Genomic DNA, 18,330 nt, shown 5'->3' with positions numbered 1-18,330 from the left:
GCGCTGCAGTGACGTCACACAGCCACTTTCCGGCCGGTGGCAGAGTCGGGCTGAAGTTGTAAGGCTCAGGGACGCCATGGGGGCTACTGGCGACGCCGAGCAGCCGCGGGGACCCGGCGGGGCAGAGCGCGGCGGCCCCGAGCGGGGAGACACGGGCGCAGCGGGTCAGCTGGTTCTCACGGTGAGGGCGCCCCTGGAGAGGCCGGGCCAGGCCTGGGCTCGGGGCGGCAGGGCCTCGGGCTCCCGGGACCCCGGCCCGCGGACGAGAGAACGCGGCAGCTGGCGCTGCCGAGAGGGTTGGCGTTTTCACAATCCGAAGATCTGGATTCAAATTCTAGGTGCCGCCCTCCTGGTTAGGTGACGTGGGCCAGTCCTGTCAAGCCCCTGAACCCCAGTTCTTCTGCTGTAAAACGGAGATTAGTACCTGCCTCATAAGGTTGTTGGGATGGGTTGGTTATAAATGCAGGTAAAGCGCCCAGCGCATCACCTGTCACAGAGTAGGCCCTCGGTGAACACTGGTTCCCTTCTTCCAGCCGTTCCTGAAAAGGTGGAGTTGGGATTTTTGAGGCAGGAAACTTTCCCTAAGTTTCTCTTCCCCTGCAGGGGCTTCCAACCGCTGCCCTTCCCCAGATCCCAAGGTGGGAGAGGTGGTGAAAGCACCTGAGAAGCAGGGCTGTCTAGGTTTAACTTCATACCCACCGTCCACCTCCACCCCAGTGTCACAGACCTCGGTGACATCTGCTCCCTTGGTCCCCACAGAACCCTTGGAACATAATGATAAAGCACCGGCAGGTGCAGCGAAGGGGCCGCCGCTCACAGATGACAACAAGGTAAGGCTGACCCTGGGTGGGACTTGCCTCCCGGGCACTGGCTGGAAAGGCAGCTTGGGGGATCCCCGTTTCACAGGGCTGAGAAGAATTCATCAATAGAAACAGCACTGGACTAGGAAAGAGGCGACTCAGATTCTGCAACTCTGTGTGACCTTGAGCAAGTCACTTCCCCCTCTGAACTCGTACAAAATGAGGGGGTGGATTAAACAATGCCTAAGGTCCTAACACTCGTGGCTCTGTGTTTGAGGGCTTTAAAGAGACAGGGTAGCAGGGAAGTTAAGAAAAAACTGTGGCTAGTAGTATCCACAGGGTACTATGATCCTGTGGTAATAGAGTAATGATGAATAATAAATAATAAAATAATTATTATCAAATAATAAAAAGGAAAGGCGAGCACGAGATGGGCCTTTGAGATGCTGATATATTTCTTGAACTGAGTAGTGATTAAATGGATATTCACTAAAACAATTTGTTATAGAATTTTCTGTATAAGTGTTACATTTCACAAAACATGTTAAAAATAGTACCCATTTCACAGTTTGGAGAATGAAATAAAGTCGTTCATCTCTCCTTTACACACAACCCGGGCACATAGCTAGTTTTCTAAAAATAAAAAGTTGTATTTTATTGTCATCAAAGGCTGGGCAGACTAGGAAAGGACATATTTGGGCCATGTCACCTGACTGTCTCCCTCCTAAATGCAGTTTCACAGATCCTGCCATCTCCATGGACCTCCTCCGAGCTGTCCTGCAGCCTAGCATCAATGAGGAGATCCAGACTGTCTTCAATAAGTACATGAAGGTGAGAGGGACACAAAGAGGAAACATTAACAGGGAAAAAGATTCATGGGCAATCCTTTACTGCATCGCAGTCTCCCTGGCTTGCTCGAGTACACACAGATATCTAAAGTTTTCCAATTCTGAACCCACAAGAACGTATTTCCCTCTGTGGGGATAATTTGAATACCTCTTTTGCGAAGCCATTGTGAGGATGAAATGCCCTAAGTGTAATGTGCTCAGATCTACGCTTGGAAAATAACAAATGTTTTTATTACTTGTTTAATAATGTCACCATTGTTATTACTTAAAATTATTTTCTAGCACTATAAACTTCTACGTGGTTCTATCTCAATGCTCCATGGATACTTCACACCCAGAGTATTCTGAACTGAACTCTTCGTTTTTCTTCCTAAACCTCCTCCTCTTGTGTGTATTCATTCACTCAAGAAGTATCTACTGAGCGCCTCCAATAATGGCAGGCACTCTTCTAGGCCCTGGGATGTAGCAGTGAACAAACGGACAATGTCTTTGTCCTCTTTAAACAAACATGTACTTCGTTAGGGAATGGGGAAGAGAAGGGGAAGAGAGTGCCCAGTGGGGAGCAAGAGGGGTGATTTTGATAGATTGTGGCTGGGACAGCCCTCTGAAAGAGGACATTTGAGCAGAGACCTGAATAAAGTGAAGAAAAGAAGCTGGGCAGATGCTTACTTGGGGCAAGAGCAGTCTCGGAAGAGGAACAAGGGCAAAGGCCCTGAGGCACATTCACAGCAACCAGGTGGCCAGTGTGGCTGGAGTGGACTGGGCCAGAGGAGAGTAGGGGGAGAGGTGATCAGAGACGGAATGGGCCCGGCTCGTGCAGAACCTTTAAAGCCATGGGAAGGACTTTGGGTTTTATTACGAGTAAAATAGCAGCTCTTGGAGAGTTTTGAGCAGAGCACATGATCTGAACCTTCTTAAAGAGTCACTCTGACCATTGTATAGAGAATAGACTGCAGGAGGACCAGTTAGGAGGCTTGAGATGACAGTGGCTTGGGTGTTAGTGGTGAGGATGTTGGGAGTCAGATTCTGTATGTACTTTAAAAGTAGCAACAGGAGTTGCTGATGATTGGGACGTGCAAGGTGAAAGAAAAAGAAGTAAATGACTCCCTGCTCATTTGCCCTGGGCAGCTAAGAAATAGAGTTGCCATTGACTTGCCATGAGAAAGAGGGGAAATCAGTTTTGGATGTGATACATTCAAATGGGACTACCATCCACTGAGAAACCGGAAACGAAGTGCGCTGCCCTGTCCTTCATCTTCTTCTCCGTTTGTGGAGTCCGGTCCATTCCACCACATGACGGTCAGGCAGCCTGTCTTCCTTGCTTGTCTCGGTTCAGTATTGCATTTCTCACCTAGGCTCCTGCTATAATCCCTGACTGCCTCTCTTCTTTTCCTCTCTCAACCGACCTTCCGTACAGCTGCCAGTGATCCCTAAAACGCAAATCTAATGGTATCATTCCCGTTTAAAATCCCTCACTGACTTTCCATTGTCTTCTGAGTAAAATCCAAATTCCTTAACACGGCATATATGGCTCACTGTGATCAGACCCTAGCCACATACCTCTTTATACTCTGTTCTTAGTATCCCTAATTCTCTTATGTCCCAGAGTGCACCATCTATTCTCATGCCTCCACACATTTGCACATGCAGAAGTAAAGAAGTTAAGCCACTAGGAAAAGGCTAGGCCAGGATTCAATCTGAGATTGCCTGCCTCCAAAGCCTTTTTCTCATTGCTTGTCCCAATAGTGGATACCATGATTCAGGAACCTTCTCCCCTCGACAAATGCTGGATAAATACAATGTGTGGCTCTGAGCTCCCCTCTTTATGGCTTGTGAAGATACCTCCTTATCACACTTGTTTTCAGACGAGCTACAAATTAATTGATTACATCACAACTTTAATAAGTTCATACTCTTGATTGACCTTGTCTGATCCCTTTGACAACGTTCCCAAATCTCAGCTACCCATTTTCTTAAAAATGTTTATGATGGGGTGGCCAGTTAGCTCAGTTGGTTAGAGCATGGTGCTAATAGCACCAAGGTTGCCGGTTCAATCCCCACATGGGCCACTATGAGCTGTGCCCACCTTTAAAAAAAAAAATGTTTATGCTAATAATTTCTAGATATAGCTGATCTAATCCAAGACATTGTTAATCTTTATTGATTTATTTCTGTAATTACTGAATGTATGCCCCTTTTGAAAAAAATGTTCTAATATAGTTTATAAAATAGATAAATGGGTGGATAAAGGGATGGATAAATGGACATGTGGCAGCAAATATAACAGTGTTAAGTGTAGACTCTAGGTGGGTGTTAGATATTCATTGAGTATTTCTTTTCATTTCTCTATATGTTTGAAATTTTTCGTAAGATATCTCGGGGGAAAAAAATAATACAGATATTTTTAAAAGTGAAAACCCAAAGTGACTAAAACTCACCTCCCAGAGATACCAAACTGTTAACAGTGACTGTATAATCTCCATCCACTGTTCTGCATAGTAATAACTGCAGAGTGGTCTGTTGTACGGTTGTATCATAATTTAATGAGCTAGTTCCTAGATCATTCAGGTGGTTTCCAGTTTTTCTGTATTACAGGCAATGCTACATTGAACACTTCGTGCATATATATATCTTTGGTTCACTTTTGAGCATTTCTGGGGGATAAATTCCTAGAGATGGAATTGGTGGGTAAAAGGGAAAACAGACCTTTCTCTTGAGAAACTTTCTCTCCAGAAAGGCTGTACCATTGTGCATTTCTACCAGCAGTGTTTGAGGATGCCTTTGTTCTTCACTGGATCTCATGCACAGGTCCAGAGGTAGCTTCCATTCATCCCTCCACATTCATTGCACTGCCTGACTCACAGGCTGCTTGTGAAGTATCTAGATGATTCTAAATAGCGTTCATTTAGTCAAGAATCAATGTGGAACACCAGTATTAATTTAGTTTTTGTTTTCAAGTCAAACTCATCGGCTCATTCCATTTAACTCGTCCTGAAGAATTTTCTTCCTCACCTCTTGAGGTCCCTAATTCAGTGCTTTCACACTCTTCTCCTTGGGGCGATGTTAACAACAAAGGCATTTGACCTTGCTAAATATGAAATGACAGTACATCCCAGGGTTGTCTCCCACAGGAGAAGCGCTGGTTATAGGTTCCAGAACTTTTCTGTAAGCCAGAGAGAACTGACACCAATCTAGAGACACGACTTAGACTCTCGTTATGAGTGTGTTCTCTGCCTTGGTTTGGGACCTCACACCACCTTGTCCCTGGGCGTTTTCAGGCTCAAGGACTTCCTCTTACCCAGTGGAGGAAACTTCTGCCTTCCCTCTTCCCAGCCAATTGAAGCTGCTGAGATCCTGAGGCCCTGGCCAGGTCTCACTTCTCCCATCCCACAGATGTTTCTTTCAGATTGGCCAAAGTGAGATTCAATCAGGACTTTCTACTGTCTGGATCTTGCCTAACTAACCCTGGCCTGTTCACCTCAGGCACTGGCTTTCTTTTTTTCTTCTGCAAATATAGTGCGTATACACTATAAAAATTTAGAGACTATAGATAAGAAAAAAAAAAGAAAGCAATCATCCATGATATCGCCACTGTTACTTTAATATATATTCTTACAGTTCTTTTGCCTAGACTCTATGTTTGCTTTTTGCTATTTTACATAAATGGGCTGATACGATGCCAAACTATTTTATAACTTGCATCCTTCACTTGGCAGTATATCATGAATACTTTTCACATCAAAAATATATTCTCCTATACATCTTTATTGTGATTATTAGTATTTGCATATCACTTCATGGTATGGCTACACCCTAATTTATTTAAGTTGTACCTGGACATTTAGGTTATTCTTTGATTTTAAACGATTTACACATTCATGCTGTAATGACCATCCTTTGGGCACCTCCATGGTTATTCTCCTCCTTAAATGAGGGTAGAGTGGGGACATTCAGGCTGGGATATGCATCTAAATCTGTCCGATCTCAAAGTCCTGCTCATAATCACGTTTCCCTTCTGTGTGAGGGTAGGATGAAAGCTTCTCTTATATTCAGTTTCCTTCACGCTGATACCAATTAGCAGGACGTCTGACCTTTCCTCTGTTGTACTTCTTCCTAGTTCTTCCAGAAGGCAGCACTGAATGTGCGAGACAACGTTGGAGAAGAAGTGGACGCAGAGCAGCTGATCCAGGAGGCCTGTCGGAGCTGCCTGGAGCAGGTGAGACAAAGGGGACGGGGGATGTAGGCACGGGGTTTAGCCCTCGGGGCCCCGCTAAGAAACGTGATCTGATCATCAGAGGTATTTTGGGGGATGCCCGACAAACCACTTCTGTCCAACAGGGCTTGGAGGTGTTGCTGCTGGACCGGAACAGAGGTAGTTACTATATGCCAGGTCCCGTGATAGACGCTTTCATGTGCATTCATGCATTGACATCTCAAAAGAAACCCTGCACAGAATACATGTTTTAATCCCTAATTTATAGATGAAGAAATTGTGGCTTAAAATAAGCAAGAGTTAGCATAGCTTACTTAGGTCCATCTCCTTTTCTGCCTCCCTGCCGCTCGGGGTGTAGCCAGGAGGCATGACATCAGGTCTATAAATGGCTGTGTTCCCAAGATAGCAGTGAACCTATTTGCCTGTGTCAGCTGCTATTATTAGTAGGAATTGTGGGCATCACCCAGATTCTGTGCTTGACTGTGAAACCATTAGTTGTCAGAGACAGAAATTCCTTCATAATCAAAGGCACAAGGGCTGGTTTGAGTTCAGTCCTATCAGGCATCATGAGATGAGAGTGTAACATCTTCTGGAAGGTGGGCCGGCTAGTTACTCAGACACAGCTGCAGAAATAAGCAAGATCAGGGCCTGGATCTCAGCTTTGCCAGGACCGAACTCCCACCTGTCAGTGAGAACTTAGCTTCCTGGTGCATTTGTTTCTTGGAATGCTCCTCTTGGCTCCAGTGCCTTGACTTTGCTCCAGCCTTGGTGGCCGCTACCCCTCAGCTTCCTGGGCCAGCTCATCTTCTCTAACTGACCTCTGCCTACCTGACATCTGACTGTTGGTGCACTCCTGAATTCAGACCCCCTCCTCTTCTGTGGCTCTCATTCTAGGGGATTTCATCTAGTCCTGTAGCTTTGAAGCCTAAACATTTAACTGTATATCTCAGCCCTGAGCTACTTGTATTCTTGCCTTCTTCCAATCCATTCTCATAGCAGCCAGACCTATCTTTTTAAAGATGAATCAGATTGTCCCACTCTCCTCTTTAAAAGCCTTCCGTGACTTCCCTTTGCAGGCAGAATAAAACCCTGATTGGTGCCTTACCATGACCCACAGAGCCTGCGTGGACTGGCTCCTGCCTCTTTCTTTAACTTCGTCTCATCCCACTTCCCCTATTGCCTGTATTCTAGCCATACTAGACCGCTTTCTGCTGCACCAACTCAGGCCACTTGCTCTTGCTGTTCTCACTGCCTGGCACGCTCTACCCCTAACTCTACGTAGCTGGCTCCTCCCTTTTTTCAGATTTAGCTTACATAGCACTTCACCAGAAAGCCTTCGCTGGTCACTCCGTCTAAAGTAGACCTCATCTCACTACTCCCTTTCCTACAGTCACTTTCTATCACCTCACTTGTTTATTTCCACTATTTATTTCAATCTGAAATTATTAATAGTTCATTTGTTGATTTTCTACCTCCCTCCCACCCCCACCTCTGCTAAAATCTTGAGGCCTGATCTTGTTCACTCTGTATCCCTAGCCATAGAATATGACTCTTAATATGTGTACACTGTTTGTTGGATGATAGAGTAATTGAGTGAATGAATGAATGAATGAATGAATGAATGAATGAACGAATGAACAAACAAATGAACAAGCTGAGTTCTTGCTCTCATAGAACTTACATCCTAGTTAGGCGACAGGTATGAATTAACAGACATGCATGATTACGCATGGAGACTCGTGCACTCTTCACTGAAAAGGGATAAGTTTTGGAAGAGGAAATCATACGTTTAATTTTGGACTTAGTGTATTTGGGACATCCACGCATAGACATAGGGCAGACTGTTGTATAATTCTGCAGCTCAAAGGGGAGGCTACAGCTGAAGAGAAAAAATTACAGTCATCAGTTGATAGATGGTAATTGAAGCTATGAGCATAGGTGAGAGCAGATAGAATATCTAATGAAAGGATAGAATGAAAAGAACCAGATTAAGGAGGATGAGCCCACAAAGAAGACCAAGAAAGAGTGGCCAGAAAAATAGGAAAACCAGGGGAGTGTGGCCACAGGGGCCAGTAGAAAAGTGTTTGCAGGAGGCAGTACTCCGGGCTGTCAAGTGCTGCTCCGAGACGGCACGTGACCCCAACTCTTCCGAGGCCTATGAGGCCCCTGCCAACCTCACCACACTCCTTGGGTACCACTCTCCTTGCTCATTACTTTGCCAGGCCGTCTTTTTCTTCTTCTAATGAGCCACGTCTGTCCCCACTTGAGGGCTTTTGCGCTCCTCCCTGCTGCTGACACGCTTCTCAGCTTTTCTTACAGTGGCTCCTTCACCTCTCAGCTCAGAGGCCACTTCCTCAGCAAGGCCTTCCCTGCCACTTGCTTCAAGTAGCCCTCCCTTCTGGCGACTTTCTCTCACATCTGCCTGCAGGTTTCTTCTTCAGAGCATTTGTCATGGTCCAGGTCACCCTGTTTATATGTTTATTTATTTGTTTATTATCTGGATGACCCACAGACTAGAAGCTGCACGAGAACAGGACCTTACTTTTGCTATTTCCTGCTGCGTCCCCAGCACTTACGTACCAGGCATGCAATATTTATTAGATAAAAACAGCATTTAGTTAGGAAAAACATATAGTATATATTTACATGGAAAACAATAAGGAAGAATTTACACTGAAATGTTAACAGTATTCTGTGGGTATGAGATTTCAGGTTTGATTTTTTTTTTTTTTTTTGCTTATTTATATTTTCCAATTTTTCAACAATGGTGCTTAATTACTCAAGTTTAAAAAAAGAGGGGGAAAAATATATATATATATGATGGAGTGCCTTTGTGCTGACTGTGAAACAGTTTTAACCCTGTTTGGAGTTGTGTCTGTAAAAATGGAAGCAGAAAGGCTTACACACCAAAATATTGACTGTTAACAGTTGATCTTTTCCCTTCAGGCTAAAGTACTGTTTTCAGATGGAGAAAAAGTTATACCCAGGTTGACCCATGAGCTTCCAGGGATAAAGGTCAGAGTCACAGTGTCCTGGGGTGTTGGAAGGGGAGACTGACCAGACTGGGGAGCAGGTGAACTCCGTGGGTGCTGGGAGGTTCGATGGACCACCCATTTGTACGCCCAGGTCCAAGTCGCGTCATGCTGGGAGGGCTCCTGAGGCCTGTCTCGAGGGGCTGGAGGGTGTGGCCCAGGCTCTGTCTTCTGCAACCCTGCGACCTGTGCCCCCAGGCCTGGGCCTCCCACTGACTCTCTCCTTTTCCTGCAGCGTGGCCGGCAGGCAGACGAGGAATGTGCCCATCGAGGGAGCCCCGTTCCCAAAAAGGTAATCTGTCTCCACGTGTTCTGACTGAGAGAAGGCCGGGCAGCTCCTGAAGGAGGTGGTGGGCTTCCTCCGTGCACCCCGGGGCCTTTCTAGCATGAGAGGCAGGAACCTCGGAAACACTCCCTCTCCCTGTTCATTCTCAAGCATCATTTGGTCACTTTGTAAAACCATCTCCACCAAATGACCCTGGACCTGCCAATGGGGTGGGGTGGGGCTTCCACAGGGTCAGGCCTCTGACAGCTGTTCTTTGTGGCAGAGGAAGGGACGGCCTCCTGGACACATCCTGGCAAATGACCGGGCAGCCACTGGCATGGTGTGAGTAGGGACCAACAGAGCCAAAGGGAGGAGTGGGGAGGTTGGCCCTGGAGGAAAAGCGAGCCGAGTTCTGTGCCTGGAGGAATCAGAGCCTCTAAACACGTCATCTTGGAGGAGAGTTACCCAGCCTTGAAGGGCAGGCCAAGAAGGCAGCCAGGAGGAGGTTATTTTATCCTGGTTTTGCCCAGAACAGTGAAGCCCAGCTTGATTAAACGCCAGAGGTTGTTTTTTTATTGTTAGTATATATTGAATGTTTATAATGTGCCATAACTGGTCTGAATACCTTACATACTTTGCCTTCTAAGCCTTACCCTCTAATGAAGTTATTACTAATTTTGCAGATAGGGAAACAGACTCAGAGAATTACTTGTCCAAGTTCACGCAGCTAGTAAGGGGCAAGACTGTACTACATTGCCTCCAGGATGGTCATTTTCTAAGGTTTTTGAAGCAACAGAATCTTTTTTTTCTTTACCTGGAGGCCCCACATGTGAAGCAGATAAAGCCATACTGGTCTGCTTAAGAGCGGTGGGGACACTGGCTTAGGAGATGGCATAATAATTCATACCTTAGACGGATGTCCTGCCTGAGCGAGTTCATTCCTCACTAACACAAGATCGGTAGGTAGGGCAGTTGCTGTTACATCCTTTGGACGCATGAGAACTGCAACTCGGAGAGGCTCTTGGACTTGCCCACATGGCTGGGTGACATCAGAGCTGGTCCTAGAAGGCCTCTAGTCCACGCTTTCCTCCCCTTGTACCTCCTCCAATGGGTTACCAGGAAGAAGTGTGCCCAGGGCTAACGTGAGCGTATGTGAGGAACTCCCACCACCAGCAGCAGGCTTTCTGCCAGTCCTAGGCCTGACCTTGGAGAATTCACCTTGCTTCTTTCCTTCCAATCAGATGGAAACCAAAATCCTGTGAACCGATTCGCCGAGAAGGCCCCAAGGTATGATTATGAGCATGACCGGGACCCCCATCCCAGGGAGACTCATCAGGGAAAAGAGGCTGGGGTGGTACAGGGGGTGTGCACGCCATTCCAGGGCCGTTTTGCCCCTCCCCTTACCCCCCATGCTGGCCTCCCTGAAGTAGCCCAGATAGGGGTCGGAGTTAGGGACAAAACAAAGAGAGGTCTTGAGTCTGCTGAAGCCTTCTCCCTGTAAAAGCTAGCGGTCACGAATGCTTATGCAGTGCTTAACATGTCACAGGCACTGCCCTAAATCTTTATATGGATTCTCTATCTCATTTAATCTTTGTAACAACCTTACGAACTAGATTCTGTTACCTTCTCTAGTTGCAGAGCTTCCTTTCCTGCCAGCTCCCTTGGGGGCAGAAATTATTTTAGCTCGTTCTCTTATACACTTAGTATACTTGAGTGTATACTAAGGCTTAGAGACTTGCTCAGAGTCTCATACCAGGTCTCAAACACAAGGTCCGCTGACACCAGAACAGTTGTTTGCAGGCTCTTTTAGCAGAATACTTTTCTTCAAATAAAATCAAAAGGAAGTCTGGTAAGGTAGGTAAATCTCCACTGTCCTGGTTGGGGCTGTGTCCAGTGGAAACGGTCCAGCTCTTGTCTCACCGGCCCTCTCTAATTTCCCACTGGTGACCACACTTTTCTAAAACTCTGCTCCCTTACAGCGGGTGGTCCTGCGTGCTCCTGGATCTTTCTGTTCCTCTCCAAACATCCTTTCTGTCTTTTGGACGTTCTTCCTCACCAATGACCCATATAAATGGGCGTTGCCCAGAATTCTCTCCTTGGCCCACTTCTCCATCTAGTTTCTCTCTAGATGATCTAAATCCTTCACTCTCACGGTTTCAGGGACCAGGGTATGCTAAAGTTGCCATACCTCTTTGTTCGCCCCACACCTCTCTAGTTTACAACTTGTATATCCTACTGTCTGCTAGCCCTCCCAGCCTGCAATTTCCATAGCATTTCAAACTCAGCATATCCAAAATGGGAATCCAAATCTTTCTTCAGAGACCTTCTTTTACAAGCTCTAGGCATCTTTGCCTCTTTTTTCCTTCCTCTCCCTGCGTCCAGTCAAGCCCTGGATGCTTCTACCTCACCTCCTAAATATATCACAGTTGCTACTCCCTCCTCTTCATCCTTACTGCTCTCCTCGCTCAGGCCTTCATCTTTTCTTTTTTTGTTTTTTTAAAGATTTTTTGGGGAAGGGAAACAGGACTTTATTGGGGGACAGTGTGTGCTTCCAGGACTTTTTTTTCCCCCCAAGTCAAGTTGTTGTCCTTTCAGTCTTAGTTGTGGAGGGCGCAGCTCAGCTCCAGGTCCAGTTGCCGTTGCTAGTTGCAGGGGGCGCAGCCCACATCCCTTGCGGGAGTTGAACCGGCAACCTTATGGTTGAGAGGACGTGCTCCAACCAACTGAGCCATCCAGGAGCTCAGTGGCAGCTCAGCTCAAGGTGCCGTGTTCAATCTTAGTTGCAGGGGGCGCTGCCCACCATCCCTTGCAGGACTCGAGGAATCGAACTGGCAACCTTGTGGTTGAGAGCCTTCTGGCCCATGTGGGAATCGAATGGGCAGCCTTCGGAGTTAGGAGCACGGAGCTCTAACTGCCTGAGCCACTGGGCTGTCCTAGGCCTTCATGTTTTCAAAACTACTCTGTTACAACAACCTTTAATCTGCCCTCCCTGTCAGCAGCCTGCTACCTTGAGTCCATCAGCCACATTGCAGGAGAGAGCTGTCTTTAAAGCAAGGCTCTCCCTGTTTAGAGGCCCTCAATGACTCCCCATTACCCACAGAATAAATTAAATGCAAACCCCTAAACGAGGTATACTGGGGCCTCTGCCCCCCTCTCTGCTTCTCTGTCCAGCCTCATTAATTACCACTCCCTAATTTGCACTCTCTCTTAGCAATGCAGAATTACTTATAGTCTCTCCAACACGCCAAGTCAGCTGTCACCTGCCTTTATTTATGCTGCCCCTCCTTCCTCCCATTTGCCCTGTCTAAGTCGTGCTCACCCTGTCAGGATAAACTTGGGCATGACCTCTACAGGGAAGCCTTCTTGTTACCCTCCCTTTGGTACCCGCCACACCCTGCACTCACCTGTATCATTGCCCATCTCATGATGGTATGATTATCTGTACATATGTCTGGCCCCCTGGAGAACAAAAACTGCCTTAGTCATCTCTTTATCCGCAGTGTCTAGCGCAGGGCCTAGCATGTGGTAAGTACTCGGTTTCTTGAGTCAGCTGTGTGTTGAATAATGGACAAGGGCGGTGGTGGTAGGGGGCCAGGAGAGGAGTGTTCCGCCATGCCCACCAGGTAAACTACACCTTCACCAGCCTCTCTGTGTTTTGCATAGTGGGACCCAGCTCGGCTGAATGAATCTACCACCTTTGTGTTGGGATCTCGAGCCAACAAGTAAGTCTAAGAGCTTTGGCGCTGCGGGAGGGGAAAGCTCGGGGGCATCCACCACTAAGACAGGAAGTGCTGGAATCCTTACCTCTCATCTGTTGCTTTTCAGGGCCCTGGGGATGGGGGGCACCAGAGGGAGAATCTACATCAAGCACCCACACCTCTTTAAGGTAGGTGAGTGCTGGGAGTTAGGCAGGCCATTGCAGTGTAGTAGATGGCATTGAGAACTCCAGATGGCACAAAGGAGCTAGGGTCAGACATTGGTCTGGGAGGGAGGACATCTGGCTTTGACCTTAACCTTTTGTAATTTGCTCAACACCTCTGTGCCTCAATAATAATAGCTACTTTCCTTGTATGTTCATTGTGTGCCAAATACAGTTTTAGGTGCTGCACTTAATTATTTCATGGGACTGTCCTTTAAGATAGGTATTATCATGCTTATTTTACAAGCTTTAAAAACAAACAGTGGTTGAGAAAGGCTAAGTGACTGACTCAGAGTTAATCGATAGTGATTAGTGAGTCAGGATTCAAGTCTGGGTCTGCCTTAGCCAAGCCTGAGCTCTTAACCACAACCTTATTCCGTTGTGTATAAAGAGATTGGAGCAAGCAGTGCTTCTAACCCTTTTCAAAGAGGGGACTCCCCTCCTGAGAGCAGCTGTGCTTTGATCTCCACTGATTGAGGAAACAATGGATGGGCGGAAATCATGAATTCACTCACCCTCTTAAATGAATTTGTATTTTATCAGTCAGAAAAGCACCCAAACGTATTAGAAAAACAGTAGTACGCGTGCACACATTTTTTTTTTTGTACCTATTCCTAAGGCTTGGTGCCCCTTGCCAGAACTATGTAGCCCCTCTGCGGTCCCAGAATCATGGGCTATAGCTACTACAGTCTGTGCGAGTTCAAGTTCTTTGAAGGGCGGACCTGCTTCCCCTAGTTTTTCAGTCTTATTTTGGGATTCTTAGCACCTAGGCAAGTTGCCTACTTGCTACTTCTTCATTTTCCTCTCTTAGTGTCTTCATTCCTGCTCTTCCTCTTTCCCCAGACGACCTTCCTCCCTCACCCTTATCTCTGCCTGACGATTCTTTAAAATCCACGTCCTCTAAGAGCCACTTGTATCATTCTCCAAATGGATAGCTCTTGAACCTACTTGGAATTCCTGTGGCACAGTGTTTAAGAGTATGGTTTTAGTCCTGGTTCCATTACTTACTAGCTGTGTGACCTTGAGCAAGTGGCTCCACATTTCTGATCCTGTTTTGTCAACTATAAAATGGGAGTGATACAGAGCAACGTCGTAGAGTTGGTAGAATTGAGAGAGTGCAATAAAGCACCCAGCACAGTGCCTAGCACCTTGCAAGGGCTCAGTAAATGTTTATCATTATTACCAGCATACATTCGCAGTTCTTAAACCCACTATTTGTAATAAACTTCAACCCACACTGTCATTACCAGCGGATACTCTCTCTCATTTTCATCTTTCCAGTCTAATAAGTGAAGAGGAAATGCTTGTTGTTTTAATTCTCTATTAGTGATGATAAGCACTTTTTCATTAATTTACAGTCTGTTTGTATTTCTTCTGTAAACTGCCTACTATATCTTTTGCCCATTTTTCTGTCCTTCTAAAGAAAGGCATTATTCAAATTTTTCTTTTAACTTTTTTCAATTATAGAAATAACATATGAAGCCATTCGTGTTACAACAATATTCAGACAATACACAGAAGTTAATAGGGAACAAAACACAAAGTTCCCCTTCCCGCTTGTCTCTGAGTCTCCTCCCTAAGAGGTCACCGTTGGCAGACAACATGGTAGCATCTTTCAGTCCCTCCGTGTGTGTGTCCTTGTCCTTTAGTGATATTTAATGTTACTGAACTCATACTATACGTATTGTTCTCTGATTTTATTTTTTTCACCCCAAAATTCATTCATTCATTGAAAAAATATTTATTGAGTGCTGAGCGTTTTCAAAGTACTAGAGATACAGCAGTGAACAAACCAGGCACACAGAACTGCTTGCCCTCATAGAGTTTATATTCTAGTGCAGGGCAAACTGTGGCCTATGGGCCAAATCCAGCATTTACATTTTTGAAGGGTTTTTCCATGTTTAAAGGGTGATATGAAATTTTAAAAAAGAAGAAGAGTATGTGACAGGTGTACAAGGCCGTATGTGGCTGGCAAAACCTAAACTAGTTACGAATGGGCCCTTTACAGAAAAAAATGTGCTGACCACTGTAAATTTAGTGGATAATATCTTAGAGATTTGTCCATGTTATTAAATTAAGTCTCCCTCATTCCATTTTTAACAGCCATATAGAATTCATAGAATAGATATTATGGAATAGCTTATTAATGGATATTTAAGTTTTTTCCAACGGTTTTGCTATTATAAGCAATGCTGCACCAAATAAATATCCTTGTGTGAGTGACTCTGAAGGGTAAATCCCTGGAAATGGGATTGTTGGGTCAGAAAGTGCACTTTTAAGGTTTTCACTGGCATTTACATTACATGGGAAGTGAAATATTTAAACTCAAAGATAGTGACCATATAGATTTCCCAACCTGATCTCCATTTCAAATGTTCTGCCTATTTTATAAAACTTACCTTTATTGAATACTTATTATGTGTCAGATGCTATATTTAGCACTTTTTATGCACTATTTCATTTGTTCTTTTTTTGATATTCAATATTATTTTATTAGTTTTAAGTGTAAACTTCATTTAAGCTAAGTATTAATACTCTCAGTTTTACAAATGAAGAAACCGAGTCTCAAGAAAATGATTGCCCAAGTTTACACCATCTAAGTGGCAAAAATCAGACTTTATACCTTTTTTGCCTAATTCTAAAACCAGGTTCTTAACCGTGATGCTATCCTTCCTCCCCCAGAGCGTGAAGTGTCCTGATTTTTGTTTTAGAAAAGATGTCACCATAATAGTCACGTGTGTTGTAAGCTACCTCAGATCATTTTTTCAAAGAGGAGTAGAGCTCTAAAATAACAGTCACCAGTCTGAACCATTGCCAGAGATGCTGTGTTTTGAGAAAGGAAGGGGGTGGGGATCAGATGTGAACAGAATCTCTGGGAATTGGGGCCCGTGCCCTTGTCTGCTGGGCTCGGCTGTGCTTGCTCTGAAGAGGTCCGCGAGCCCTGTCTGCCCACTAGGTGAGGACAGCGTATTGTTGGTAAGAACTGTTCAAGGGCCAAGAGTATGCTCTGGGACCAAATGAGAAAAGCCCCTCACCCCAGGCTAATGTGTCCCCTGTGACTTCATCCCTCACAGTATGCAGCTGACCCCCAGGACAAGCACTGGCTGGCCGAGCAGCATCACATGCGGGCAACAGGGGGGAAGATGGTAAGCATTGTTCCTAAGTGCTGCTGCCACAGGCCCACCCTGCCCAGGGCCCAGGGCCCAGGGTTCTGGCTACTGGTAGCAGCTTACCTCCACATCTGAGAGACTCTCTGAGGCTGACGAGTGTGGGAAGGAGACGTGTAAGGGTTAGAGAGGACCCATTCCTTCATGCCAGACAGCAGGCTGTAATCCCCAGGTTCCCCTCACTGTGCCGAAGTCCCCACACTGCACCTCAGTACCTCCCCACCTCACCCCTCATAGCGAGAGTATATTAGTTGTGCAAAGGAATGGCAGGTACAAGTCACACTTTTTAATACTACTTTTCCCTCACGTGCCCATTGACAGATTTCACTCATCAGTCACAACACTCTGCCACCAGACAGTAATAAAACCTTTTCTCAACACAGCTTTCTAGGCAGCACCCCTTGTCAGCAGGAGTGAAATTGCTTGCCACACCTGGCAGCCCCTTCCAGAATCACCTCAGTTTTCAGCTCATGTCCAGCAACAACCTTAGGAAAATCGTCATTGCATGAGTTCTAAAACTAGCATGGAGGGCTTTGTCCATCACATGGAGTGTCCCCGACCTGGGGACTCACTCAGTCCCTCTGCTGGGACTGCTGCTATGAGAATCTAATGGCCTTGCAAACCAGTATGCCACTCGTTTCTGGTACTGAAAACTAGTTTTTATTTTCTTTTACTACTCTATCCTGTTTCAAGATAGATTTCAGGGAGCTTACCATTGATACATAAAATGTAACATGACATAAATAAGAAATGGAGGGTAAGGAAAGACAGGATCTAAAATTAAGCCATGAGCAAGACGAGTTTTTTTAAAAATTTTTAATTGCTAACCTGGGAGACCAGTGCATTTCTAGGTTTTCATAAATTCAGCTCTAGGCCCCCCTCGAGGACATCTGGTCTGTTACATAAGTCACAGTGCCCTTAAGTGAAGACAGTCAAATTACTCAAGGGACACACAGTTATTCCTGACCCTAAGACCGAAAGGAATGTTTCCCACAGAAGACTTTCTCATGGCATGAACAAAATCCCCTGTATGCTAAGCTCACAAGAGGCCCCTCGCCTACTGCAGACCATGGCATTGTGCCAAAGCAGTTCTGCAGGGCCCAGAATGAGGCAGCCAGGTACGACACAGCAGTGCGGTTTCTCAAGTTTTCCCCTCTGCCACGAAGTTCAAAACCAAATGATCTTAGTTCCTAGAATTAACAGATAGCTTCCTCCTGATTTCTTGTTTCCGTGTATATTTGGCTGGCTCTCTTACCATTTTGTTATTAGCCACCTCTGGGTCCTTTTATAAAAGAAGAGAAGGTTATGAATATATTAGTGACCAGTCCCCACCTCCCCCACCCATATGTTTCTATATGACTGGAAGATTGTCTCAAAGAACTGTTCCCCAGACAGTCTCTCCCTACTTACTATCCCTACTGAATTATAAACTGTGCCCCACTCCCTTCCAGCCCTTACATTAAGCAGATGTTTAATAAAGTGTCATGGAGTTAGACTGAAATGACTCAGAGGTGGTGATCACTGTCCTTTGCTCCTGCCCCAGGCGTACCTCCTCATTGAGGAGGACATCCGGGACCTCGCTGCCAGCGATGACTACAGGTAACACCAGTGGGTCGGTTCCCCTGCCTGACTGTAGCCGCCAGGAGGAGCCTGGGCCTACATCCTCTCGCCTCAACCTTTCTCCTCAATGTCTGTTCCAGAGGATGCCTGGACCTGAAATTAGAGGAGCTGAAATCCTTTGTCCTCCCCTCCTGGATGGTGGAGAAGATGCGCAAGTACATGGAGACACAACGGACAGAGAATGAGCATCGTGCTGTTGAAGCACCTTCGCAGACCTGAGGCCAGGCCCCCTGGCTACGCTTTTCACGTTGGCAGCCCTCCTCCATGGCCTTCTGACCCACGCGGCTGAGGCCACCGCTGGGACTGCTCCTAGATGGCTCTCATTCAGCTGTGCCTGGGCTAGTTTGTAGTGGCTCACTGCACAGCACCCCCAGACTGGCATGTCGTTCTTTATTTGTAAAGTTATTGGGATAAGACGCAATTAAACCGTTTGTAATAAACACAGGTGGTGAGCCTGCTGTGAGGG

The 18,330-nt window shown here is 46.0% G+C and overlaps 1 protein-coding gene across 2 annotated transcripts; it reads left to right on the top strand.

Moving 5' to 3' along the window:
• The first annotated feature begins 9 nt into the window (after window positions 1-9).
• Window positions 10-18,304, top strand: DNTTIP1 (deoxynucleotidyltransferase terminal interacting protein 1). 2 transcript variants are annotated; one of them, XM_019749722.2, is made up of 13 exons: window positions 12-181; window positions 760-830; window positions 1,535-1,631; window positions 5,766-5,864; window positions 8,808-8,876; window positions 9,129-9,185; window positions 9,442-9,500; window positions 10,400-10,445; window positions 12,822-12,880; window positions 12,984-13,044; window positions 16,152-16,223; window positions 17,788-17,843; window positions 17,945-18,304. In XM_019749722.2, exons 1-13 carry the CDS (start codon window positions 77-79, stop codon window positions 18,081-18,083), a joined length of 990 nt encoding a protein of 329 aa, XP_019605281.1. In that variant the 5' UTR covers window positions 12-76; the 3' UTR covers window positions 18,084-18,304. The 2 variants fall into 2 exon arrangements, with proteins under 2 accessions (XP_074173948.1, XP_019605281.1); XM_074317847.1 differs by lacking the exon at window positions 8,808-8,876 and having other exon boundaries at window positions 10-181.
• Window positions 18,305-18,330: the final 26 nt, after the last annotated feature.

The sequence above is a fragment of the Rhinolophus sinicus genome, linkage group LG13 (assembly GCF_036562045.2).
Source record: "Rhinolophus sinicus isolate RSC01 linkage group LG13, ASM3656204v1, whole genome shotgun sequence".
NCBI lineage: Eukaryota > Metazoa > Chordata > Mammalia > Chiroptera > Rhinolophidae > Rhinolophus > Rhinolophus sinicus.
This window is presented reverse-complemented; position numbering and strand designations above follow the sequence as displayed.